We start from the raw sequence: 27,549 nt of genomic DNA on the forward strand, positions 1-27,549 counted from the left end.
TTACTCGATGTGTGATTTATTCTCCGTACTTGAACTTGCACATGGAATCGTTGTTAACATTCTTGTCTTGTGAAATTGGCTTTGATATGAACTTGTTTGCTTGCATGGTTTTCTTGACCTCACTGAGCTTTGCTCACCCCATAAGTTTATTTTTCTTAACAGGTTTTGAAGCGGAGTTCCATACTCGAGGAACTTAGTTTCTTTGTAGGATTTTCGCTATTTTGTATAAGAATGATTTGATCTGTGAACCTTATAGATTATTGTACTTGGGATTTACTATTATAATTTGGATGGAAGTATTGGGTTTGTACTTATGTAAGTTTGACTGGTGGATATAATAAACTCCATCTATGGTTTAAGAGTGAATGCTTGTATTTATATTTCGGATTTTGTAGTGATTTTTGGCGAGAGTTAGGCAGGGGTTCCGCCGATACTCTTGGGTTTGCCCTAGGGAGAAGTGGGGCGCCACAGTTGCTATCAGAGTCTAGGTTTAGAGATCTATTTGGGAGATATTTTAGAGGCTTTACTCTTGAGAATAGGAATGAGATAACTTAGTTATGCCTTAAGTTGATGTTTGAGTGAATTAGTGAATTTAAGTTTCTAATCTTGAGTTTTGTGGTTGTTTTGTAGGAATGAAGAACGGTAATGGAGGTCATGCGGCTAATGGTAACGGAGATGCTAACGGTCATGTGGAATCTCTTAGACCTATCTGATATCAAGTACTTGGTGGAGGACCTTGTGTTCGATACTCACCTTTCTCTAGGTTCCCTCTTTGTCCCTGTAGGGAGACGCATTCCTACCCTAATGATCTAGTACTGTCTATTAATGATGAGCGCCGACAGTTAGTGATTACTAATAGGACACTACTTGAGGAGATTGAGGAGTTAAGAGCTATGGTGGAGGATCAGGGTACTAGGATATTAGAGCTTGAGGGGACAGTGATCGATGAGCAGGTTAGAGTTGAGGCCGCTCATGACCAGGTTCAGAGGACTAGGGCTCGACTAGTTAGGGAAGTTGATAAGGTCCAGGAGCAGGCCGCTGGGATTTTAGCTGACACCACCATGCTGATAGATGGGGTGGTAGGTGGAGTCGAGAGCTCAACTCATGAGGACACTTCTGAGGAGGAGCCTTTTAAGGAGGACCCAGAAGAGGAGGTCTAAACTAGCGGTTCTGCTATAAACTAGGTTAGGAATGTTGAATCTTGACTCTTTTGTAGTTGGGATTAGTTGGGGTGATGCTTGTAAAGTTTATGACTTTTGCTGCATGACTGATTGTACTTTTGTGGCACATGTGTGCTATGTTTTTGTAAATGCTCCATGATTTGTTGATTATGTACGAACCTTGAAATGTTAATATATGCCAATTATTGTTATTATAAATGTTTCCCATATTGACATTTGTCTTTAAGTATTCTCTCGTGTAATTGCTTCTATTCTTGCATTTATATATAATTAACACTATGGATACGTGAGGTCAAGGTCGGGGGCGCGAGCGTAGACCGCCCCAACCCTCTGAGAGTATTTGGTCTTCCGGGGCAGTCTTGGAAAGGGGATCGAAAGGTGAAAATAAGGACCAAGTGGCTACCGCTATCAATAGGATGACTGATATCCTTGAATGTCTGGCTGACCATCAAGGACTTGGTCAGCAAAATCAGCCTATAGGCCCTGATCATCTCTGGAACGTTTTCTTAAGTTTGCGCCACCCAAGTTCCTGAGAGGAGCTGACTCGGATGTGGCGGAGAGTTGGTTCGAAAGGATGACCGATATCCTTGCCGCATTGAACTACACGGAGGGAAGGCGAGTGATTTTCGCTATTTTCCAATTTGAGGGCGCGGCTAGGTCTTGGTGGAATGTCATTAGAGCTATATAGAAAAGAGAGCAGACCCCATGGACTCACGCAAATTTCAAGAGGAAGTTTGACGAGAAGTTTCTGCCTCCAATAGTCTAAGAGAAAAGAGATGATGATTTTATTAGACTGAGGCAGGGATCTATGAGTGTGGCCGACTATGAGACCCAATTCACGAAACTCTCCAAGTTTACACCTGAGTTAGTGGTCACGGACTGAAAAAGAATAAGACGGTTCATACAAGGGATCAATGTGGAAGGCCTTGGAAAAGGCCCAAAGAGTGGAGAGTGCTAAACTTCAGGTGAAGGCTTTTCATGCTAAGAAGAGGAATGCCCTAAGTAACAGTGGTGTAGGGCAGCTGGATAAGAATGCGCCAGCCCCAAAGGTTGGAAGGGGCATGGGAGGAGTAAGATCAGCTGGAGCTGCAAGGGGATCTTTGGCTAGAAGAGCAGCTAGTGGGCGTGGCCAGTCTAGGGTTACCTCACAAGAAAGTTCAGTATCGACGTCTCAAATGGGATGTGGATATTGTGAAAAGTCAAACCACACGGCGGATGACTGCTGGAGAAAAGCGGGGAAGTGTTTAAGTTGTGGGAATGCCGAACATCAGATTGCCAACTGTCCGATGGCTCGTCGGGCAGGAGGTGGTTCGCAACAGTCTGCTAGGCAGACTTCCAAATAGTCAAGCGTGGGGGATAATCGCCCGAGGGTGCCTGCCAGAGTCTATGTTTTGGATCATTATCAGGCCCCTGAACCTACGAAAGTTATTGAAGGTACGATTCCGATATTCCATCGTCTAGCTAAGGTTTTATTGATCTCGGGGCAACCCCTTCCTTTGTCAATCCTATATTTATGAAAGGTGTAGATGTTAAGTTTGAGAGACAACCATATGATTTAGAGGTTAGTACGCCTACTGGAAATCAGAGATTGTTATCTAGTTGAGTTTATAGGAATTGTGATGTCTGGGTTGATGAGCGGAAGCTGTTAGCAAACCTCATGTGTTTAGAAATTAAGGGTTATGATATTATCTTAAGGATGGATTGGTTAGCTCATTATCATACCCAACTTGATTGTAATACAAAAAAAGTGGAATTGCATTTGCCTGGTGAGCTGACTTTAAGATTAGATGTATGAGGTAGATTTGCATCTTCAACTCTTATTTCGGGGATTAGAGTTAGGAAATTGCTGAGTTAGGGAGCAAAAGGATTCTTAGCTTTTCTGATCAATACTACAGGAGATAAGGTAAAATTAGAAGACGTGCCAGTGGTGAGAGAATTCCCTGACGTTTTTTCTAAGGAATTAGAATCCTTACCGCCCAAGTGAGAAATAACTTTTAAGATTAATGTGACTCTAGGAACAGCACCTATTTCCAAGACACCTTATAGGATGGCGCCAACTGAACTGAGAGAATTGAAACTTCAATTGCAAGATTTATTGGAACGAGAATTTATCAAGGAAAGTGATTCATCTTGGGGTGCGCCAGTGTTGTTTGTTAAGAAGAAAGACGGAAGTTTAAGGTTGTGTATAGATTATCGAGACTTGAATAACGTCACCATTAAGAATAAGTACCCTCTACCGCACATCGATGAGTTTTTCGATCAGCTGCAGGGAGCTATAGTATACTCTAAGTTGGATCTTAAACAGGGTTACTATCAATTGAGGATCCAAGTGGAGGACATACCTAAGATAGCTTTTAATTCGAAGTACGGGCATTTTGAATTTGCCGTGATGCCTTTCGGGCTGACTAACGCACCTGCTACATTTATGGATTTAATGCATTGAGTCTTGAAACCATATTTAGATCAGTTCGTAGTGGTGTTCATCGATGATATCCTAGTATATTCTAAAACTCGGGAGGATCATGAACGACATTTGAGGATAGTATTGCAAATCCTAAGAAAACATCAATTGTTTGCGAAGTTTAGTAAGTGTAAATTTTGGCTGGAAGAAATGACATTTTTGGGTCATATTATCTCTAAGGATGGAATCGCTGTGGAGCCGACTAAGGTGGAAATGATGTCAAATTGGAAACAACTTGAGAATTCAACGGAGGTTTCGAAGTTTCTTGGGTTTAGTTGGTTACTACCGTCGTTTCATTAAGGATTTCTCCAAGATAGCGGGACCTATAACTGAATTGATCAAGAAGCATGGCAAGTTCATATGGAAAGCTAAGTGTGAAAGGAGTTTTCAGGAGTTAAAGAGACGATTGACTGAGGCACCAGTTTTAGCTCTACCTAATGAAAATGATGGTTATGTGGTATTCACAGACGCATCGAAAGAAGGTCTAGGTTGTGTGTTGATGAAGAATGAACAAGTTATAGCCTATGTGTCGCGAAAGTTGAAACCCCATGAGCAGAATTATCCAACTCATGACTTGGAGTTAGTCGTCGTAATATTTACGTTACGTAAATTGAGATATTTCCTATATGGGGTGACATTTGAGATTTTTACCGACCACAAGAGTCTTAAGTATTTGTTTTCTCAGAAGAAGTTGAATTTAAGACAGCGTAGGTTGGTGGAATTGGAGGACTATAATTACACAATTAATTATCATCCGGAAAAAGTTAATGTAGTAGCGGATGATTTGAGTTGTAAGTACAAATAGCAGGATTGATAGTAAATGAATGGCACATGCTAGAGGAAATTAGTGTTTGGAATCCTCGTCTGCAGTCCACGAAAGTTGTTTTGGAAAATATTGTATTAAGGTCTACTCTATTGGATAAGATTAAGGAAGTACAAAAGAAGGATCCAAAAATACAGAAATGGTTAGAGAAAGCTCAGAAAGAGGAGTTTTCAGACTTTAATATTAGAGTCGAAGGAATTCTTAGGTATCGAAATCGACTGGTGGTATCGAAAGATGAGGATCTCAAAAGAGAAATATTAGAGGAAACCCATCGTTCTAAGTATACGGTACACTCTGGAGGGAATAAAATGTACCAAGATATGAAAAATCTCTATTGGTGGGAATGCATGAAAAGAGAAATTGTCCGGTTCGTTCAGACATGTCTAGTATGTTAGAGAGCATCAGAAGCCTTCTAATTTATTGCAATCGTTAGAGGTGCCCGTGTGAAAATGGGAAAATATTACCATGAATTTTGTACTAGAATTGCCAAGGACGCAAAGAGGACATGACGCGATTTGGGTCATAGTAGATCGATTAACTAAATTTGCACACTTCTTGCCCATTAGTATGAAATATTCAATGAAAAAACTAGCAAAGTTATATGTGGATGAAATTATAAGGTTGTATGGAATTCCTGTGAGCATAGTGTCGGATCGTGACCTACGCTTTGTTTCTCGATTTTGGTAAAGAATGCAAGAGACATTATGTACCAAGTTGAACCTCAGCACCACTTATCATCTTTAAACAGATGGGCAATCGGAAAGGATAATTCAGACTCTCGAGGATATGTTGAGGTCTTGTATTCTAGATTTTGGAGTTAATTGGAACCAATATTTGACCTTAGTAGAATTCGCCTACAATACCAGTTTTCATTCTTCTATACGAATAGCTCCATACGAGGCTCTCTATGGCCATAAGTATCGGTCGCCGATTTATTGAGATGAAATAGGAGAGAAGAAGGTCTTAGATTCGATCGTGATTCCTTGGATGGAAGAAGCTCGAGAAAAGGTCAAGTTGATTCGACAAAGGATTCTAACCACCCAAAGTCTCCAGAAGAGTTATGCTGACAATAGAAGGAAAGACTTGGAATTCGAAATTGGAGATCAAATATTCCTTAAGATTACACCTCTAAAGGCGAGTTTGATGGCGAGAAAAGGGAAAAAATTACAACCGAAATTTGTGGGACTGTACACCATTCTGCAACGAGTTGAAAATGTATCTTATAAGTTGGATTTACCAGCGAGCTTATCCCGTATTCACAATGTGTTCCATGTGTCGTTTCTTAAGAAGTATCACCCTGACCCGTCCCACATACTTCAACCGGAGAATCTAGAAATTGATGAGCCTCTGACTTACGAGGAGAAACCCGTGAAGCTTTTGGACTGGAAAGTGAAGGAATTAAGAAACAAGCAAATTCCGATAGTGAAGATCTTGTGGAGAAATCATGGAGTCGAAGAAGTTACGTGGAAAATTGAGGAGGAAGTTCAGAGGAAATACCCCGAGTTATTCTCTAGTTCAGGTATGAATTTCGAGAATGAAATTTTTCTAAGGAGGGAAGGTTGTGAGGACCAACATTATCATTTATATATATATATATATATATATATGTACATTGCAATTTTTAAATCAATTTTATTGATTTCATTTAGAAATTTATTTGATTTTATTAAGTCAATTGCATCGACACGAAAATTTTCAAAGTACATTGTGCACGTTTAGATTTTTCGATAATTGCTTTAGTTGGATGTTTAAATTTCGCACGCGAGCCTAGAGTCGACTTTTAGACATAAGTTTCGAATGTTAGGACATGTATTTGAGGTATATAAGTGAGAGAAACTGCGATTGTAGTGTCTCGTCGCGCGAATCGACTCCAACGTGACGAAAAGTTACTTTATGTCAATCAAATGTCTCTCTCGTCTTTCATACTTTATTTCTCATCAATGCCCCAAAGTCAAAAGTTTACATCACTCAAACTCTCTGCCCCTTTTCTCTCTCCATTTGGCCGAACTCCTCTTGCTCATTTCCTTCTTCATTTTGCTCCCAAAGTTCTTCTTCCTCCTCCATCCAAAATCACCAAGAGAACTTGCTCAACTCCTTGTTAGCTTAACTTTGAACTTGAGGACTATCTTGGAAATGAGAGAGGGTCGGTTGTTTAGGGCTGTCTCGGAGAGTTTCTCACACCAAAAATCTAGGGTTTTCTCTTGTGTTTGGAAGGTATAAAAATCTCTCACAAAACTCTTGGTTTTTTGTTTCATTTCTAGGCTTTGAAGTTTGTAGCTTCCTTCTTATTATTGTTGGTTGGATTTGGTTGGTTGAAGTGGGCTCTATGAACTCCCACCTTGGTTAAATGAGGGCTGCCATGATGCTTATGTGTGTTAGTGTGTTTGTGATGAGTTTTGATGTTAGAAACTAGAAAAGGAAAAGAAAGAGAGAAACCGAGAGAAGAGAGGGAGGTGCTGACCGAATGGTCAAATCTGTTTTGGGGTGTTTTATTCCGAACATTTTGGTGCTATTAAACCATCAATTGCTCAATAAATGTTGCCAGAATCTTGGTTTAAAAAATAGAGCGAATTGGGGCTGATTTCGTTAGACAAAACTTTTGGAAAAGAAAGAATGATAGGGTTGGCAGATTTGCTTCGAAGAATTTCACAAACTTTGGTCATTTTGTTAACTGCCTTTCCATGCGATTTTTTGCCTAAATTTTGGTAGAGAGTTAGTCCATATATTGAAGTTTAAGTGTACCAAATTTGGCATAATTACAATACCATTTCCATGCCCAAATGATGCCCCAAAGATTACTCTTCAAAACTGGAAAAACGTAGTGACAGGATAGCTTTACACCCTTTACTCTATCGGCCATATCTCTTTGCTCGAGAGTTGAAATTGAGCGCCGTCAGCAGCGTTTGAAACTAGACTTCAAGAGCTTTCCAATGGTGTATTGCTTGCATGCTAACTCATTTCCTATAAATACCATAAATTTCGCAAAAATGGCTGTTTTACCAAACTGTTTTCATGTCTTTTGCTCGTTTTGGTGACTTGTGGCTCAATTTAGCCTATTTTACTCAATGAATCTTGGATTGAGCTCTTCTCAGGAATTGTAGTACTCTGAGATTAGTTTCCATAGCCATAGTCTTTGCCTAATTCCGATGAGTGTAGCCTTAGATTTGGTCCAAACAAGAATTAGTGGCAGTCCGGCCTTGGAAGATTTTAAGTGATTGAGGTGAGTCGATTAGTTAGTGATTAATGATTAACTTTGGCTCAGGTGACCGAGATCTTGCTAAGGAAGAATCTACTGAAGCTTAACTCTTGTCTGCTTGCTTGCTTGTCTTCTAAAGTGAATCATTGGTGAGTATCAGGTGCATGACTTGATACCATACTTGTTACTATCTTGCTTGTACTACATGTTTGAACTAGATACATGTATTGAAATTGTTAAGGTGGACGTGTACTTTATCTCGTCCTACCTCTTATACTTGTTTCGAGCTTGCTTGCTTGAACTTGAATAATGAACTTGTACTTGTACTTGATTGATGATGGTGCGTTGTCTCATCATCCTATTTGATACTTGAACATGTTGGGGACGCCCAAAACTCATCGGTAAATCTTTTACTTTGGGCCGGCAAGGGCTCGACCGAGAGATTGGCAAGCCTTGGGTCTTGACTTGTTTTCGTCGGTTGGAATGCATTCGCCGACTAAGTATACTCGAGTATTACCAACTTGCTTGTTTGACGGGCGGGCCCGGTACAGGGGGTGAAATGGTGGATGGAGAATGTTGTAAGTGGTGACTACGAACCGATCTTGTTATGTTGACGGAGTGTCAACTCAATGTTAAACTCATGATCAAGCTATGGAATAGCTCCTGAGAGCTCCCATATCCTTATCCGATGTGTGATTTATTCTCCGTACTTGAACTTGCACATGAAATCGTTCTTAACATTCTTGTCTTGTGAAATTGGCTTTGATATGAATTTGTTTGCTTGCATGGTTTTCTTGACCTCACTGAGCTTTGTTCACCCCATAAGTTTGTTTTCCTTAACAAGTTTTGAAGCGGAGTTCGATACTTGAGGAACTTAATTTCTTTGTAGGATTTCCGCTCTTTTGTATAAGAATGATTTGATCTATGAACCTCATGGATTATTGTACTTGGGATATTACTATTGTAATTTGGATGGAAGTATTGGGCTTGTACTTATGTAAGTTTGACTGGTGGATATAATAGATTCCGTCTATGGTTTAAGAGTGAATGCTTATATTTATATTTCTGGTTTTGTAGTGAGTCCTAACGAGAGTTAGGCAGGTGTTCCGTCGATACCCTTGGATTCGCCCTAGGGAGAAGTGGGGTGTCATTGAATATAAAAGTCAAAAGAAGTATAGCATCTAAGTACAAAAGGATTCTTCCAAGTATAATTTTGGGTCTCGGCTTAACTTCTGGCTACTCCCCACTCCTGTCTTCCCCTCCTATAAGAAAAACAAACTAATGGGTTGAGCAAAACACAGTGAGGCTTCCCAAGCAATTAATAATCAATAAATACGTAACATTAATCAAAATTAAGCAAGAAAAAACATTTCACTGAACAATCACTTTCAAAAGGATACGGTGCTCACATTAGAGTCACTTCAATACACTACACACTTCAAAGACTCCACCTTATATCCTCCAAAATAGTAAACACTTCTCTCACTTAGATGGCGATAGCAATTCAGTAATCTGTTATTCTGTGGTAATACTAGAGCATACCGAAACACTTATCCAAAACTACCGTCTTATCCGACCAACCCCTTTTGCTAGCTCAAATAGTCCGTTGAACAAAGGGTTTTGGAGCCCAATTTAGTCGGTATGATGAAGTACGTACACTACTTATAGTCATACACACTTACAATAACACTTGGTCAATTATCAACCTTCAAACTCAAACTAAGTTGAGTGCAATAAAGTACACTCCCAACTTAGAAGGTGAGGGGCAATTGAAAACACTTCACAATAAAGCACTAGCATAATCATATAAACATCGTTTAAGTAACACATAGGCAATTTAAACACACAAATGTGATAACACTCACCCAAAGTATTTTGACTTTATTCCTCGGTGCTTGAACCCTCCTCCGATTCTCCCTCGGCTCCTGAAATATTTATAAACTTATTAGTCTACTTATTGTTTTTCTAAGTGTTGAAGTTAAGGCCCACATGATTATTTTGACTAAAGCGTATATATGTAATCCAAGATGTTTAAATGTATACATATATATATATATATATTTAGAGGGAGATTTAAGGTGATTATATGGCAATAAAAGTTGGGATTTAGGTTCTAAGGATCATTTAGAATCGAGGTTCAAAGTTAGTAAGTTTCTAGAATTTGGCAATATAGAGATCTTATGAATTTCCTTGATGTTATCCTAAATTTTGGATGAATTTTATAAGTAAGGTAACTTAGAGAAGTTTTGGTCAGTTTTAGTTCATTTCTACCCTAGAAATTCAAAGTTAGAGACTAGAACCTAATTACTAAGTTTGGATTGTTCAAAACAAATTTTAGCAGGACATGCTTCGTGTTTTTGGTTCAAGGTTCATTATTTCCTTTGTTCAAACCTCCTAACATCCAACCTGCACTTCACCTTTATACCTAATAAGTTGTTCTTAGTTCAAAATTTGATTAAAATCTCTTAAAATTTTCAAAAAACAGCTTGGATTCCTCAACTATCCCAAACTGTCCAAAACGATCTCATAAGCTCAACTAGCCCCAAGTTTCTTCCCCAAAACTGGACATTTCTTCTCAAATTAAGGTGTAATATACCGAGCAAAACCGTGTACCATAGGGTTATTTTAACCAATATTTGCATAAATTTCAGTTCACAAGATGGAAGTTAAGATTGAGAAGAACACAACCAGTTAGTCAGGTTTCAAAACTAAAATTTCAGCCGTGTATCTTCCAAGATTTTCCTTGAATCTACCAAGTTATTAACCAAATCCAACATGCAATCACCTAACACACTGAAATGAAAACATGTAGCTTCGAAAATCTAGAAAAACTTTCCAAAAAGCTCTGTTTTAAAACAAGAATTATAGCTAGACTCCCAATCAGGCAACTAACAATAGTCTCACAACCATACAATTCTTATATAGACATTCCAGCCCCATCAAATGAATTTTCACCCAAGAAAACTAGCATGCAACACTAAATAAAGACGGTACTTAACATATAACAGGAGTTTCCTAGCTTAAACTCTTAGAAATTTTGTAGGAAAGGTTGAAAACCAAGCTTTCTTTCCGCTTGGCCAAAACTGGAATTTCCAGCAAGAAATCAGCTATAAAATTCTAATTTTCACCATAGAAACTCATATGCATCACCCTAGAAACATTATACAGGGCTTAAAGCATGAATTCCAGTTATAATCTACCAAAATTTTTGGAGTAAAGGACCAAAATTGCAGCTTTTTCCTCTCGTTCTGCTGTCCAGAAAATTTCCTGCCTTGATATTGCTCACAGTTCTATCTTTTCTTGCTTAACCTCTCAAGTATCACATGCATGATAAAATTCCAGTAAGGAAGGATATGGAGAATAAATTTTAATTACTACTTCAGCAAAACGTTTGGAAAGAAGGTTGAAAATTTTCAGCTATAGGCCATCGGCTAGCATGCAGTTTTAAACCAGATTTTCCAGCAACGAGTATCTTGCAACTTGCTTAACAGAATTTCAGCGTAGTCTCTCTTCAAAACCAACACTTGATTCACCTATTTTCTAGTAAAACTCTACATGCAGATGGATATAAGGAAGTTAGAGTCTAAATGAAATGTGTGCAAACACAACCCCTCATGTTTTAAAAAAGAAACAGTCGTAATTTTGCAGCTTCTATCTCAGGTTTAATACCACCACTAAATGCAAAACGTTCCAATTTTAATGATCTTTTCCCTCCACTAAATTCTTGTTTTCTTTCTGTTACTTCATTCCAAAACTTCATCAATCCGAAATAGAAGGAAAATAAAAGGAACTTAGTGATGCTCACCTCTAGTTCCTCACAGTTTCTCGGTTGAAACAATTCTTCTGCTCCTACTTGATGCTCTATCTACTGAGTTGATGTTCCTTGTTGTCTAACTAATGCTCAGAAATTGCAGGGAGAGAATTTTTCTCAGCTTTTGGTGAGTAGAAAAAGGAGGGGTGGTCGTTTCTTTGTGTTTCTCTCTCTGTTCCCGGTGAGTAAAGGAGGAGGAAAACTAGATGGTTTCGTTCTCTTTTCTCTCGGCCAACTATGCAGAAGGAATGAAAGAAATGTAGTTGCTGTTTCCTTTCTTGTTTCTCTCGGCTCTTGTTAGCCAAGAGTGAAGTGATGGCTTCTCAATATATCATGCAAGAGGAGAAGTGTCCTTCATGCACTCACTCTTTTTTTTTTTTTTCTATTGCTACGACAAAATCTAACTAATACCAATGTTTTATGGGGTAAAAGATACAATTTCTCCTAAGGTGTATCGATTCATTTGTTTATTAAAAGGAACAATGAATATGTAAATCAATCAATAAAAAAAAGGAAAGTAACATGCACTAATTTTTAAATACGACATGAAAATTTTCAGGCTCTCACACTCTCTCCCCCTTAAAAGAATTTCGTCCTTGAAATTCTCTTTTGTGCTTGTAAAAGCTCAAGATAAACTAACGATAGGATCCCGTTAAACTCATGAAATTACGAATTTTAGTAGGGTTTTTCGGCCGTTTCCACTTAACAATAGTCTCTACCTTAACTGGATCCATAATCATTCCATCCTTAAAATGATATACCCTAGAAACGACAATTTCTCCCTTCAAAACTCACATGTATTGAGCTTAGCATATCACTGATGCTCCCTTAAAGTTTGTAATACTATCCTCAGAAGATGCTTATGTTCCTCCCAAGTTTTCAAATATACCAAAATTTCATTGATAAATATCATCATGAATTGATTCAAGTGTTGCCTAAAATTCAATGCACTAGGTCCATGAATGCCGTGGGGGCATTAATTAGTCAAAAGGGCATTACTACAAATTCATAACGTCCATATCGTATATTAAAGGCCATTTTAAGCACATTTTCCTCCTTAATTCATGGTTGATGATATCCCTGCCTGAGATCTATTCTTAGGAAATACCACAGCTCATTGTAATTGATCAAATAACTCCTAAGGTCAACTAGTGCCATACGATAAGGAGTCTTAAAAATGAGATCTGCTTTAGGCATCAATTCAATTTTAAATTCTACCTCTCTTTCAGGAGACAATGATTCTAATTTCTCGGGAAAAAATCTGAATAATCCCCTACCATTGACATATCCTCAACTTTCACCTTGTCTTTCAGGGTGTTAATTAAGTAGGCAAAATAATCTTGTGCCCCTTTACTCAACATTTTTCGAGTTCAGATCTCCAAAATCAAGGCAGAAGAAACTAATCTACCCTTCACATCCAATTTTAGGGTTATTTCCCCAAATATACAAAATTCAACTAATTTAGTTCTACAATTCAACTTGGCGTGATATCTAGTTAAACAATCCATACCTAAAATGACATCATAACCCTAATGTCATCACTCCCCAAACTCTATATCTCTCACAACCAGTCTATATACAAACAAGTAATAACTAATTATGCATACATACAATTGCAGTTAACTACAACTCAGAAACACATTCACTCCATATATCATTACCACAAAACAAATTCATGATCAATTAAATTACACCACATAACAAAGTCAAGGCAGAGGAAGCTAATCTATCCTTCACATCCAATCTGAGGGTTGCTTCCCCACGTATACAAATTTCCATTAATTTAGTTCTACAATTCAACTTGGCGTGATACCTGGTTAGCAATCCATACCTAAAATGACATCACAACCCTGACGCCATCACTCCCCAAACTCTATATCTCTCACAACCGGTCTATATACAAATAAGTAATAATTAATTATGCATGCATACAATTGTAGTTAACTACAACCCAAAAACACATTCACTCCATATATCATTACTACAAAACAAATTCATGATTAATTAAATTACATCACATAACAAAGTCAATTACAACATATATCAAGCTCAAGTACACTTTAATAAGAAGTCAAACAAGTCTTTAGTATAAGTACATTCAATATCCAAACAAACATGGCAAAGTTCGAACTCAATCATCCCATAAAAAGTTTTAACCTTGTGGTTTATTAGATCAGTCCAGAATAGAGTTGATGGATTCCATCTCTTCAGCTGGTTCAACTTCATTTTCAACCCTAGGAGCTTCTTCTTGTTGGCCTTCCCTATCCAAATTCAGCCCTATAACCTCTTCAATCACAACCTCCCATTCTACCAAAATTCCTTCAATTTTGTCACTTACCTATCTTAGTACCCTAGTGAGGTGGTCATTAGTCTCCTGCAACTAATCATGCAATGCAATAGTTTGCTCTTGCTCCTCTATCACTTTAGTTTCTAGCTCTAGAATCCGTCACTTCGCATCCTCATGAATTCTCTCATTTCTTACATCCTAATATGAGCTCTCTCATTTGCTATTACTAGCCTCTGTCTCTTATCCATTTAAACTAGTATCACTCGACCCAGATAAGAGTTAGTCCTTGAACAGTCACAGTGACTAGTTATCCGATGCCCTAGAACATACTGCCGAAAGGGCGCACTTGGTCCATTCTGAAACGTGATAATGACTTGCAAATGGTAACATACTAATCACATGGTAGATTTGTCAAACAAACCTCACCTCAAGTTGAAAACTCTCCTCACGGTTTAAAGCTATTCAAGCCGTACAGTTCTTACTTAAACTACTATTTCACTCAAATTTCAGGGCTAAAAAATACCATATTTTTAGGTAAGAGGTGGCATATAATCCATTTATCATTAAAGGACTAGTAAAATTAGTCACCTTAAAATGGAGAATTTGCACTAATCTTCAAGATCTCACCACTGCCTTTTCACCTTTAGCTTTCAAAACTAGTCTTGGTCTCTTTAGTTTTATTTCCCCAAATTCAATCATGATATCTAATCACATCATAAAACAATATACTAGATCCTTCCCAAATACACCATTTAATGAAATATCTAGTACTCAAATACAAGAATATGAAAATAGGATAATTCACAACTCAAACCAACCAGCCTTAAGAGTAAATCAACCACATTTGAAATTCCTGCCCGATATACAATTCTAATTTTCCCAAGTATCATGATAAAATTTTATGCCTAATGTACTAACATTTATGCTTCAATAGTCCTATCCTAACTTACGCTCAATAAGACCAATTAGTCCCTTGCACTCATTCACGTAATCGGGACCGTAACACCACGTGGCCCAAGCTCACCCTGCACAGAGACCACTCGAGATTGCTATGATATCACCTGTGACGACCCCCCTCCCCCTAAAGCGTACCTTAAGGTTTAGCGAACTGCCGGCCCGACTCTCGCAAGACTCACTCACTCGCATTAATTTGAGAGACAATATTTCACTGACTAAAGCCATTAACAGTCCATCATACTTAAGCACATCCCAAACAAAAGTAAAGTTGTCTAAACCTTATATATATATATATATATATATATATATATGTATCCTTGAAGATAAAAGTCAAAATAAGTATAACATCTAAGTACAAAAGGAATCTTCCAAGTACAATTTCGGGCCTCGGTTTAATTCCAGGCTACTCCTCACTCTTGTCTTCCCCTCCTGTAAGGAAAACAAACTAATGGGTTGAGCAAAATCCAGTGAGATTTTCCAATCAATCAATAATCAATAAACACTTAACACAATCAAGTACAAAAAGAACACTTCATTGAATAAAGTAAATAACACTTCATTGAACAATCACTTTCAAAAGGATACAGTGCTCGCAATAGAGCCACTTCAATACACTACACACTCCACCAAACTTCTTTTTATAATCTCCAAAATAGTAAACACTTCCCTCACTAAGATGGCCATATCAATTTAGTAATCTGCTATTCCATAGTAATACTCGAGCATACTAAAACACTTACCCAAAACTACCGTCCTATCCGACCAAGCCCTTCTGTTGACTTGAATAGTCTGTTGAACAAAAGGGTTTTGGAGCCCAGTTCAGTAGATACGATGAAGTACGTACACCACTTATAATCATGCATACTTATAATAACACTTAGTCAATTATCAACTTTCAAACTCAAATTAAGTTTGTGACGCCCCCACTTCTCTTTAAAGCGAACCAAAGGGTATCCGTGGGACGTCTGCCCAGCTCTCGCCAGGATTCAAGGCAATTTCCGTTCAAGTTTAACGTAATACTATTCAACAACACCAGATAAAGTAAGAAAGTACGAAAAACTTCAAACTTAACATTACATAAAAATTATCCAATCCTTGCCTCAGATTTTCAAAAGTACATCAAAACCTGAAATGTACTACATCCAAATACATCAAATATCCAAATCATACATTAGGTTCTCAAAAGTTCAACTAATAAGAGATCTAGTCCAAAATACATTACAAACCCTAATACAAGAGTACATCAAAAGGGAGTTCCTTCGAGTCTCATTCCAAACCAATTTCTGTTAAGGAAAACAAATCTACAGGGTGAGCAAAACGCTCGTGAGGCCAAGAACACACATACAAGCGCATAGTCCAAGTAACAAGCCCAAATAACAGGTCAATTGGTAAAGTGCAAGAAATTAACAATTTCAAGAAAATGTAAACAGAAACAATTCAAGGATATGGTAACTCTCATGAGCTAAATTCCACTTGCTTTGTCAAGGTCAATCGTATACCTTCTCGCGATGACTCTCCGTCAACCAGGTCGGTGATGCCCCCACTTCTTCCTAAGGCGAACCAAAGGGTATCTGCGGGATGTCTGTCCAACTCTCGCCAGGACTCAAGCAAAAATACATTCAAGCTTATAGCGGTACTACATATCCAAACCAAATATTATAAATGCATCTAGTGCGGAAGCGTTCAAACTTAACAATATCCATCCATTATCCAACCCACACATCGGGTGTTCATAATACATCGTAAATCCCAAAATATACCTCACATATATCCGAATGATACATTAAACTTTCAAAAGTACAACCATAAAGGGGTCAAGCCAAATTACACTTGAAACCCTAAGCCAAAATACGAAAAGGGGTTTCTCCAAGTTCATTCCCTGTCCAGACATGTTAAGGAAAATAAATCTACAGGGTGAGCAAAACGCTCGTAAGGCCAAGAACACACATGCAAGCACATTGTTCAAATAATAATCCCAATTTATAAGTCGAGCAATAATAATTCAATAATTAACAATTTACTGGAAAGGTAAGCAGAAACAATTCAAGGATACTGGAACTCTCAGGAGCTATATTCCACGTGCACAATCAATAATCTCCACGAATTGACACTCCGTCAATCGGGTAGATTTAGTCCGTAGAACTCCACTTAACCTGTCCCCTTTCACCTTACATACCCGTGTTTCGGGCCCGCCTGTCATTGGTTTGTGGCGATACTACTCGAGTATGCCAAGCAAGACCTCTCATTAGGTCAAGCTTTTATGTCTCATGGCTCGCCAAGGTTCCCGACCAAGCCCATGCCGGCTCGAGTCCAAGGTTGGCCAATGAGATTTGGGCGTCCCCATGAACATTGGTGTGTCGAGGAGATTCACTCCAACGATGTATGCAGCCATAGCATATCAAATCATGTATCAAGCATTAACATATCCAAGCAATCGATGTATTCAAGTAATCGATATATTCAAGTAATTTGAGCACGAATTAAATTGTTTCGAATGAGAACGAGTGCGATAAAGTACACACTCGACTCCATTTTTCAAATCTCATAGCATTGATAACAATAGCATGTAACAAGTTCACAGGAGTTCAAGTAACATGCACTTGACACTCACCAAATATTTAGAGTAAGTAGGGTCAAGGAAAGTTTAAGCGTCCACCGCGGGATCCTCTTGAAGGTCCTTGTGTGCGCCTGAGCAAATAATAGTAAATTATTATTCACACACCCCAATTATCGAAGAAAATTTGTGTACTAGAAGAATCTAGGAAATGTCGTGAAAATGAACCCAATTACTTGTAAATCGAGATTCGAGTGGGGTTTCATAAGATACAAGAGCATTTGAGTTTTTATCTTGGAAATCAAGGATAAAACGTTTGAATAATATCAAAAGAATAAAGAGTTCTTGGAAAACTCTATTTCCTTGAAAGTTGGAAATTTTCAGTTTTGTTATGAATCTTTGAAAAATCGTATCTCTCTCGATATAAGTCCAAAATTGGAGAACTTTATACCGCTGGAAACCTCTTGGAAAGTACTAAAAGTTCTTAGAAGACAATTTTCTATGAATCTAAGTGGTAGGTGTCAAAAAATGAGCTTGAATTTACTGCCTTGATTCACAAGACAGAATTAAGTTGGTTTTTGGCCAACTTTGAAAATTTGGCAAAATTCACACGTTGCTAACCAGTCTCTGGAATTTGTAATTCAATTAGAGTTGCAAGTAAGGTTCATAACAAAACAAGCGGATCAAGAATCGGAGTTTCGAGCACCGAGATACGGTAGTTCAAAGTTGGAGAAAATTCAAGACTGGAGAAAAATTTCTAGATTTGAACTTCCAACATTGGAACTTTAGTTAGGTATCAAAAAGAACTTGGATTGGTACCAAATTTGGTAGTATAATACTCCTGTATGAAGGGTATCTCTCTATAAAATTTCATGGAAAAATACTTTCGGGAAGGTAGTCAACCAATCATCCAAAGTTTCGGAAAAATTCTAAGGCAATCTGCCTTGAGTTCTTTTGCTTTCCATTTCCAAACATTCGGCCAAGGAAAAACTTCAAACAGGGTTCATTTGTGTAAGAAAAGTCCAAGGAAAATTCATGGTACATTTGGTAGGTGTTTAACACCAAGAATTTCAATTAACAAGATCACAACAAGTGGTTAATCAAATTTGTCCCCAAAACTAGGGTTTTCCAAAAACAGGGCAGTCCTCTTGTTTTAATCACAACTCAGTCAATTTAACTCGGAATTGAGCATGGTTTATGTCGTTGGAAAATACATTCATAGGGCTATAATATTACAGAAGAAATCATTTTAAAATTTGGTACACAACTAGCTCGAAATTGAGCCTAAAGTTGCTGCCTCAGCACTTCATTTCAGCAGAACAGAGGAACAGAACAGCCTTCTTAAAACGATTGGTTTGGCTCACACACATGGAACCAGAATGTGCATTTTATATTCAATTAAATCTGGGAATGTCTAGTTTCAAACTCCACTGACGAAACTCAATTTCGACGTCGGAGCACCGAGTTATGGACAAAACTCTAACGCTGGTCAGTGCATTACGGGACAGTTTTCCTGATTGCTAGCTCTAGGAGAAAAATTCATTTGACCAACCAAACCTCAATATTTTTCAATGAAAATTTTTACACAACTAATATAACATGTAAACAACACAATCAAGCCATTAGAACCTCAAAATATTGCATTAAAGTGGCCGAACAAGTCAGGGGCAAAATGGTCAGATTTGGCCTTTTGCTCTCCTTGAAGTTTCCACTAATTATGCACCAATAATCCAACATTTTAAACACTAATGCAACATTATAAATATCATAAACCCAAAATCAGTCCTCATCACAAAGGTGGGAGTTCATAGAGCCCACCCATTTCATCTTACACCATAAACAACTAACTAAGTGCAAGCATGAGCTTAATCTTGCTATATAACCTCCAAAAGATAAGAATCCATGGGTTGACCATTACCTACTCCTTTGGTGTGCAAGATCAGAATTTTTCGGCCCTCTTGAAGTTCCAAGAAACCGTGAAAGCTCCCCTCTTTCTTAGCTAGATATAATCTCCAAGTGGTTTGCTAAGTGGTCTCCAAGTTTGGTGTGATTTGGATGAAATTTGGTGCATGGATTGAAGATGAAAAATGAAGAACAATGGAGAGTTCTTCACCCTTCTTGTTGCACGGCCAAATGAAGTGAGGAGAGAGAAAGTGTTGGTTCAATTGTGGCTTCCTAAAGAAGATTCATTGTGTGGTGCAAAATCCATCTCAAAGTCAACTTGAAAATAGTGCAATTAGGATGCGTTTGGACTTGATTTTCTCTCGCGTTTGTTGCACTAGTGCACTAAACCTCTAATGCACTTATATTCATGTAGATAATATTCACTCTTAATTGTCCCGAAATAAGGGTCTAAAGTCCTTCAATTAAAATCGCGCGTGTGAAAACGCGTATCGCCAATTTGAACGCTATAACGCGAAACCTTCGAGAAATTCTTATAAAGATTGTACTACTAACTATCACTTGAGTACTTAAACATAAAATTACCTATTTTAGGACCATTGTACAAGTTTGAATATTCCAAGCCTATTGTACTCTCAATCGGATAAAATTTCCTAACGCGTTTTCATTTTTTCGCTAAACAAGCTTCCAAGAAAATAATTTTTGAAACGAGACACTTTAAAAATATAATGAAGCTATAATTCCATGTATTTAGGTCTAATAAGGATAGAAAATAATATTCGGGGTCATTGGCCAAATAAATAATTAAATAAGCTCGTAACAGGAGTTTAAAATAGGTAAATTTGTGAGTTCTTACATGAGTCGAGTATTAATTTCTCAATTAACTTTTCTTAATCTACTATTAATCATTTTTAATTCTCCAATATTAATACACTCCCGATTCAAGTATAGCCTCGAAAGACGTGCACTCGTTGTTCCAAACTAAACGAATTTTTGAAAAGTAAATTTTCCAACAAAACGCTTTAAAAACATAAAAGAGACGTTGTTCCATCTAAATGGATTTAAAATGGTCGAAATAAATAATTCGGAGAAAATGAGTGAATAATTATTTAAATAACCCGGTAATATTCTATAAAAATAAGAAAATTTTCGAGTCCTCACAAGGTCGGTATTTCAAATCCGTAGATCTCCACTTACTTCTCATGTCTGTCCACCTTACAAACCGCTCCGGACCGAAGACATTTATAAGGCGATACTCCACGAGTATGCCAAGCAAGATCTCTCCAATAGATCAAATTTATCATATGAATCTCATGCCTCACCGAGACTCCCGACCAAACCCGTGTCGGCTCGAGTCCCAAGATCGGCCTATGAGTTTGGGCGTCCCCCATGTACATGTGTGTGTCGAGGAGATTCACTCCAGTGACTTATGCAGCCATAGCATAGTATTTCATGTCATTCAAGCATTTGATATATTCCAGCATTTGATATATTCAAGCATTTGAAGCATGAGTTATTATTTTCAAATGAGAACGAGTGCGATAAAGTACACACTCGATTCCATTTTCAAAATCTCAAAGCATTGATAACAGGTAAGCATGTATCAAGTTCACAAGAGTTCAAATAAACATGCACTTGACACTCATCAAGTAACAAGAAGAAATATCACCCAAGACTCAAGCGTTCACCGTGGAATCCTCTTGAAGGTTCTCGTGCGAGCCTGGACAATTAATAATGGACTATTAATGATAATCTCCTAATAATGAGGAAAGTCGTTCACTAGTACGATCTAGAAAATTTCTCGAAAATTGAGCCTAGATTTCCCTTGAATATCGATGCTTCAAAAGGGTTTCAAAACTCGAGTAAAAATGGATCATTATCCTTAAGATCATTGGATTGGAACAAGTACGTGCAAATAGATTTCAAAACGAACGACCGAAGTTGAAACAGGGCAGGCCACGTTACAATTCAGCTGGGTTCTGGCCGAATATCCGGCCGGATTGGAGGCAGTGACCAAGCCCCCTTTTTTTTCAAATTCCAACACCAATCCAGCCGACTATCCGGCCAAGAACTGGCCGGATTCTAGTGAATAGTTTCCCGCGCAGATTTCTTTTCAAAAGGTCAAGAAATTTTAATTTTTGGGTATTCTTTGAAAAATCATAACTCACTCCCTGAATGTCCAAAATTAGAAAACTTGATACCGTTGAAAACCGTATTCCAAGTACTACAAGTTCCTAGAAGACACCTTTCCATGAATCCAAGTGGATAATACTCAGAAATTGACTCAAAGTTGATAACCTGAGTTATCAAAACAGATTTAGGTTGATTTTTGGCCAATTTTGAAAAGTCGGCTAAATTCACTCAATTTGAACTAGCCTTTGAAATTTGGTAATCTTCTAGCGTTATAATCCAAGTTTAAAATGAAACCAGCGAAACGAGGATTGAAGTTTGGAGCACCAAGATATGGTGGTTCAAAGTTACCAAAATTCCCTTGTTAAACAAGGGTTTTCCAAACTCAAATCATGAACCTTGAAAATTTAGTTGAACAGCGAAACGGACTCGGAATAGCACCAAATTTGGTATGATTATACTACCATATAAGGGATATTCTTCTACCAAATTTCATAGATAAATAAGCACTGGAAGCCACTTAACGAAATCACTCAAGTTTCCAAAATCTCTAGGCAAAGCTACCTTATGTGTGAAAGTTTCCTTTTCGAAACTTTTGACCAAGGAAAATGCCTAAAACATGTCCCATTTATGATGAGCAATCCAGTAAGGATTTAAGACATTTTTGGTAGGTGATTTACACCAAGAATTTCAAATACAAGGCCCAAACCAAGATTAGTTAAGAATCAGTCCAAAATGAAGAATTCTACCACTGAGTCAGTTTCAAACTTTGGCTGCAACTCACTCAATTCAACTTGGAATTGAGCGTTGTTGGTGGCGTTGGAAAAAAAATTCATAAAACTACAATTTCTCAGAAGAAACCATTTTTAAAATCTGTCCACAACTAGCCCAAATTTGAGCATCAACTTGCTGCTCAAAACAGAGCTTCAGTGAACTAACGAAACAAAACAGCCAAGTTCAAACGGATGGTGTGGTTCACTCAGGTGGAATCAAGTCATAAATTTTATACTGTTAGAAAGATGAGAATGTCTAGTTTCCAGTACCACAAATAGAACTTGATTTTGACATCATAGTAACAAGTTATGGCCGAAACAAAAAGACTGCCTGGACAATCTGGGAAAATTTTCCAGTTTTGCTAAACCTTAGAAATCACTACATTTGACCAACCAAATCATATTATTTTTCAATGAAACTTTCTACACCATCCATATAACATGTATACATCATAATTAAGTCATTAAAACCTCAAAAATTTGCACAAAAGTGCACGAACATGGCAGGGGAAAAACGGTCACTTTTTCCCATTGCACCTCCTTTGAGTTTCTAACCACAACATAGCATTATTCCACTGATTTAAGCACTAAACCAACATGAATAGCATCATCATTCATCAAACAGTCCATCCAACTAAAGTGGGAGTTCATAGAGCCCACACAATAATTTCCAACATAACCAAGGCTACCCACATGCATGCATGAGCTTATAAGTGCTATATTACTCCCGTAAACCAAGAATTTCAAGGTTGATCATTGATTACCTTAGTTGATGGCTTAAGCACAAATTTTGGTCCTCTTAGAGCCCACAAAAACCGCGGAAAGCAGCCCCCTTTTGTATCCTAAGATGATCACCAAGTGTTTAGTGAAGTGTGGTTAAATTTTGAGGTGAAATGGAGAAAATTTGGTGAAGGAAATGAAGAGCAAAATTGAAGAACTTGGTGTTCTTCCTTGCTTGGAGGGTGGCCGGCTATTCTTGGAGCGGAGAGAGAGAGAGAGTTTGATCCAAATGAGGCTTCCGAGAGAAGCTACAATGTGTGGCCCGAGATTAAGCAAAAGTCAGCTCTCCCTCGCGCGCACTCGCGCGTGTTTTGTGCTCGATTTCTCTCGAGTTTATTTCACTAGTGCACTAAACCTCTAATGCACTTGTATTCATATTAATATTATCCAATATTAATTGTCCCAAAATAAAGGTCTAAAGTCCCTCAATTAAATCGCGCGTGTGAAAACGCGTGTTTCCAATTTAAGCGCGATAGAGTGAAACCTCCAAGAAATTCTTATAACGATAGTACTACTAACTATCACTTGAGTATTTAAACATAAAAATACCTAATTTGAAAACCATTATATAAGTATCCCAATTTTCAAGTTTATTGTACCCTCAAATCGGTTACTATCTCCAAACGCGCGTTCACTATTCTCACTTAACGAGTTTTCAAATATTAAATTTTGAAACAAGCCACATTAAAAATATAATTAAGCTATAGATCCATGTAATTAGGTCCAAAGAGGTTAGAAAATAATATTCGGAGTAAATGACCAAGTAAATAATTAAATAAGCTAGAAATAGGAATTTAAAATGAGAAAATTTGTGAGTCCTCACCTGAGTCGAGTATTAATTCCTCAATTAACCTTTCTTAATCTACCATTGATCATTCTCAACTCTCCAATATTAATACACTCCCGATCAAGTATAGCCTCGAAAAACGTGTACTCGTTGTTCCGAACTAAACGAATTTTTGAAAAGTAAATTTTTTCTAACAAAACGCTTTAAAAGTATAAAAGAGGCATCATTCCATATAAATGGATTTTAAATGATCGGAATGAATAATTCGGAGAAAATGAGTAAATAAATATTTAAATAAACTTGTAATATTCGATAAAATAAGAAAATTTTCGGGTTCTCACAAAGTTGAGTGCCATAAAGCACACTCCCAACTTAGAAAGCGAGGGACAATTGAAAACACTTCACAATAAAGCACTAGCATAATCATATAAACATCGTTTAAGTAACACATAGGTAATTTAAACACACAAATATGGAAATACTCATCCAAAGTATTTTGAGTTTACTTCTCGGTGCTTGGGCCTTCCTCCAATTCTCCCTCGGCTCCTGAGATATTTATAGACTTATTAGTCTACTTATTATTTTCCCAAGTCGTGAAGTTAAGGCTCACATGATTATTTTGACTAAAGCGTATATATGTGTATATATAATCCAAGATGTTAAATGTGTATATATATACATATATATATTTAGAGGGAGTTTTAAGGTGATTATATGGCAATAAAAGTCGGGATTTAGGTTCTAAGGATCAATTAGAATCGAGGTTCAAAGTTAGTAAGTTTCTAGAATTTGGCAATTTAGAGATCTTATGAATTTCCTTGATAGTACTTGTTGAAAAAGTCTTATTCGGGACAGTCATAATATGGGTCGGAGGTATCAACGATTTGTTTTTGCAGATAGTTTGGTAAGTATTACATTTTATTTGTTGCTTTGTTTTTTAGAAATTTTTATGATGTTTATTTTGTAGGGTGATCGGGTTCAAGCAGTTGTATATTATAATGACGTTCATGTTTTGAGTGAAACTTTACAATTGTACTCGACGTATTATATTGCCGATGCTGCTATTCGTCGAGTCCTTAGTGGCTCATTAATTTTGGATCAGTTCCTTTTGAATTGGTGTTAAGACCGAATACTTTTATTGAAACTGTTGATGAAGGTCTTGCACTACCAATTCATAATGTTTACCACTTGACTCGGTTTGGAGATTTGGAGTTACTGAGGTATTCGTGAGACTCAATTATAAGTATTCCAAATATTGTTGATACTTTTTTCTGTAATTATTGGTTTATATTTGTTATCATAGTGAAATTTTTTAATTATTGTTTGTTGTTACAGCTATTCTCAGTGTTGTCATTCAGGTGCTTCCAATGCAACTTTTTATGTTGGGAGGAAGATATATACGAGTTCAGGAGTTTCTTTAAATTAATGAAGCGTATGTTTTTGTTAAATTGATTTTTTTGGTATGATTATTTATTATTAGATTAAATTTTATATTCATTGTTTTTTGTGTAGAATGATACCAATTGTGTTGCAATTTGGGATGATTTTATCGATACAGATGGATTATATCTTGCTCAAATTGCACTGAACATCCCATTATATTTGCAGGCCTAAGATCAATTATTTTCATGGTAATTGTGATAGCCCCACCTTCTATTAGGGCGTACCCCAAAGGTTAGCGGACTGCCTGCCCAATTTTCGTCAGGACTACTGAGACAAAATTCACATTTACTACCCCAAAATACTCAATTTAACTTTGAGTAATCAATCCATACTATATATAATAGAGTCTCTAATGATTCAACTTAAAGCAATGTTTTAAAAATCGGACCGTTAATTGAACCGGTGAAGTGAAAGGGTCGAGGTTCAATCGGTCGGACTGGTTCAACCCCGGTTCAATGAATTTTTTTAAAAATAATTTATATAAAAATATATATGCACAAAATAAGACATGTAATGGATAATTTAATACTTTATATGATGAAAAGTTTACTATTTTCGAATAACCTGGATTTTTAAAAATAAATTTTTTAAATTATAAGTTAAAACAAATAAATTTCATCTCAATTTCAATTATATCTATCAAAAAAATCTTAAATCCAATCCAAAAATATCATAATATTTGAAATTATACAAAATTCACGTCTATAAGAATTTAGACATTGTGAACTTAAATTTTAATTTACATTTTGGAATTTAAATTTACAATTTAAAAAAGGAAGTTTGGAGTTCGAAGAAAATCAAGAGAATTGAAAATAGAAATGCAAATTTGATAAGAAACAAAAAATGAGATAAAAGTGAGTGGTTGTGGTATTAAATAAATTGGGTTAAAGAAAAATAATTCTTTTTTAACTTTTTTAAATTTAATGGACAAAAACAAAATTAAAATATGGAAGAAAACATCAATAAATTAAAAATAAAGAGGTTTGATTAAAAAATGAGTGGCAAAAGAAAAGATGATAGAGAGAGAGAGAAAGAGTTGAAGATTAAAAAGAAAGAGCCATGAAAGGATGATATTTTGTAAGAAAAATGGAACAAAAGAAATATGAGTATTTGTTTTATATAAATAAGTTATCAAAAAAAACTAATAAGATGTGATGGTGCAATGGTTACTACATTGGTCTTCTATTACAAAGGTCTTGAGTTCGAATCTTAATAACTACATTTTGCAAAACTAAAAAAAAAAAGTGGAAAACTCAAAAACCGGAAATAACCGGTTCAAATCCGGTTCGACGGTTTTCGCGGTCCGACCGGTTTTTGACCGGTTTCTTGACAAAGTCAAACCTAGCATTGAACCGGACCGGAGCCATGGCCGGTTCGCAGTTCAACCGGTCGAACCGGCCGGTCCGGTCCGGTTTTCAAAACACTGACTTAAAGTACAAGCCAGTGTATCCAAACTTATACAAATACAAGTGAGATTTATTAATACAGAGGAGCTTAACAAAAACAAACTATAACTAACTCAACTCTTTTCTTAAAATTCACACTCCCAAGACTTTGCGTCCTGTAAGGAAAAGAAAACAAAGGTAACGGAGTGAGTTTTCGCCCGATGAGGTACCAAAAGGGTTACGCAGTCAAGAATCACATGATTATAATTTTAATCGATCACATATAAGTATCAAATAAAGATATAAGTAAACACCACCCCTTAGACAAAGGAGTTCAAGTAAAAGGATACAGATAGCTCTCAAGAACCAAGTTCCCCATTGCATTAACTTGATCTAAACCCCATTGACACTCCGTAGATCTCCACTTTACACTAATTTTCGTCCACTAAATATACTATTTACCAGGCTCGAACACCAAAAATGAACAGTGGTGGTAATACTCGAGTATACCAAATATCAGAAATATTCATTGAATCAGTAACAGGTTCCTCATGGTTCGTCATTCTATTTCGACCAAGCCTATGCTGGCTCGATTCGATTGATTACCAATGAGGTTTGAACTCAAATTTCACAGTAAGGTCATTGGATATTAACCTCCAAACGACATCAACTCATGCACAAGTAATAGATCCAAATTGCACAGAAAACCAGCCAAATAGTCAAAGGAAACGAGTGTGATAAAGTACACCCTCGCCCCGTTCAAGATAACTAAAGTCACATTCATTCAAGTCATAACTTTCAAGCACAAGTAAATCAGTTAAGCAACAAGTCAAGCGAGTGGTACACTCACCAGTTCAAACAAAAATAGAGTCAAAAGTTTTCTCCTAGATTATGCCCTTGATCACCGATAAACCCTAAGATCAACCAAGATAAAATAATTATGGTCCCCACATCCAATGCCAAGTGAACGGAATTCACAATTTAGGCTCGACAATGAGTCGTATGCCTATCCAAATTAACTTTCCAAAACCCAACATACACAGATAGATTTAGAGTACAAATCAAAGAAAAATCCAAGT

The 27,549-nt window shown here is 37.0% G+C and overlaps 1 protein-coding gene across 1 annotated transcript; it reads left to right on the forward strand.

Annotated features, from left to right (window-relative positions):
- Positions 1-5,452: 5,452 nt before the first annotated feature.
- On the forward strand, positions 5,453-25,256 carry LOC113766311. The gene is made up of 3 exons (XM_027310516.1): positions 5,453-5,984; positions 24,978-25,000; positions 25,155-25,256. Exons 1-3 carry the CDS (start codon positions 5,453-5,455, stop codon positions 25,254-25,256), a joined length of 657 nt encoding a protein of 218 aa, XP_027166317.1.
- Positions 25,257-27,549: the final 2,293 nt, after the last annotated feature.

This window comes from Coffea eugenioides, chromosome 3, assembly GCF_003713205.1.
Source record: "Coffea eugenioides isolate CCC68of chromosome 3, Ceug_1.0, whole genome shotgun sequence".
In the NCBI taxonomy this organism is placed as follows: Eukaryota; Viridiplantae; Streptophyta; class Magnoliopsida; order Gentianales; family Rubiaceae; genus Coffea; species Coffea eugenioides.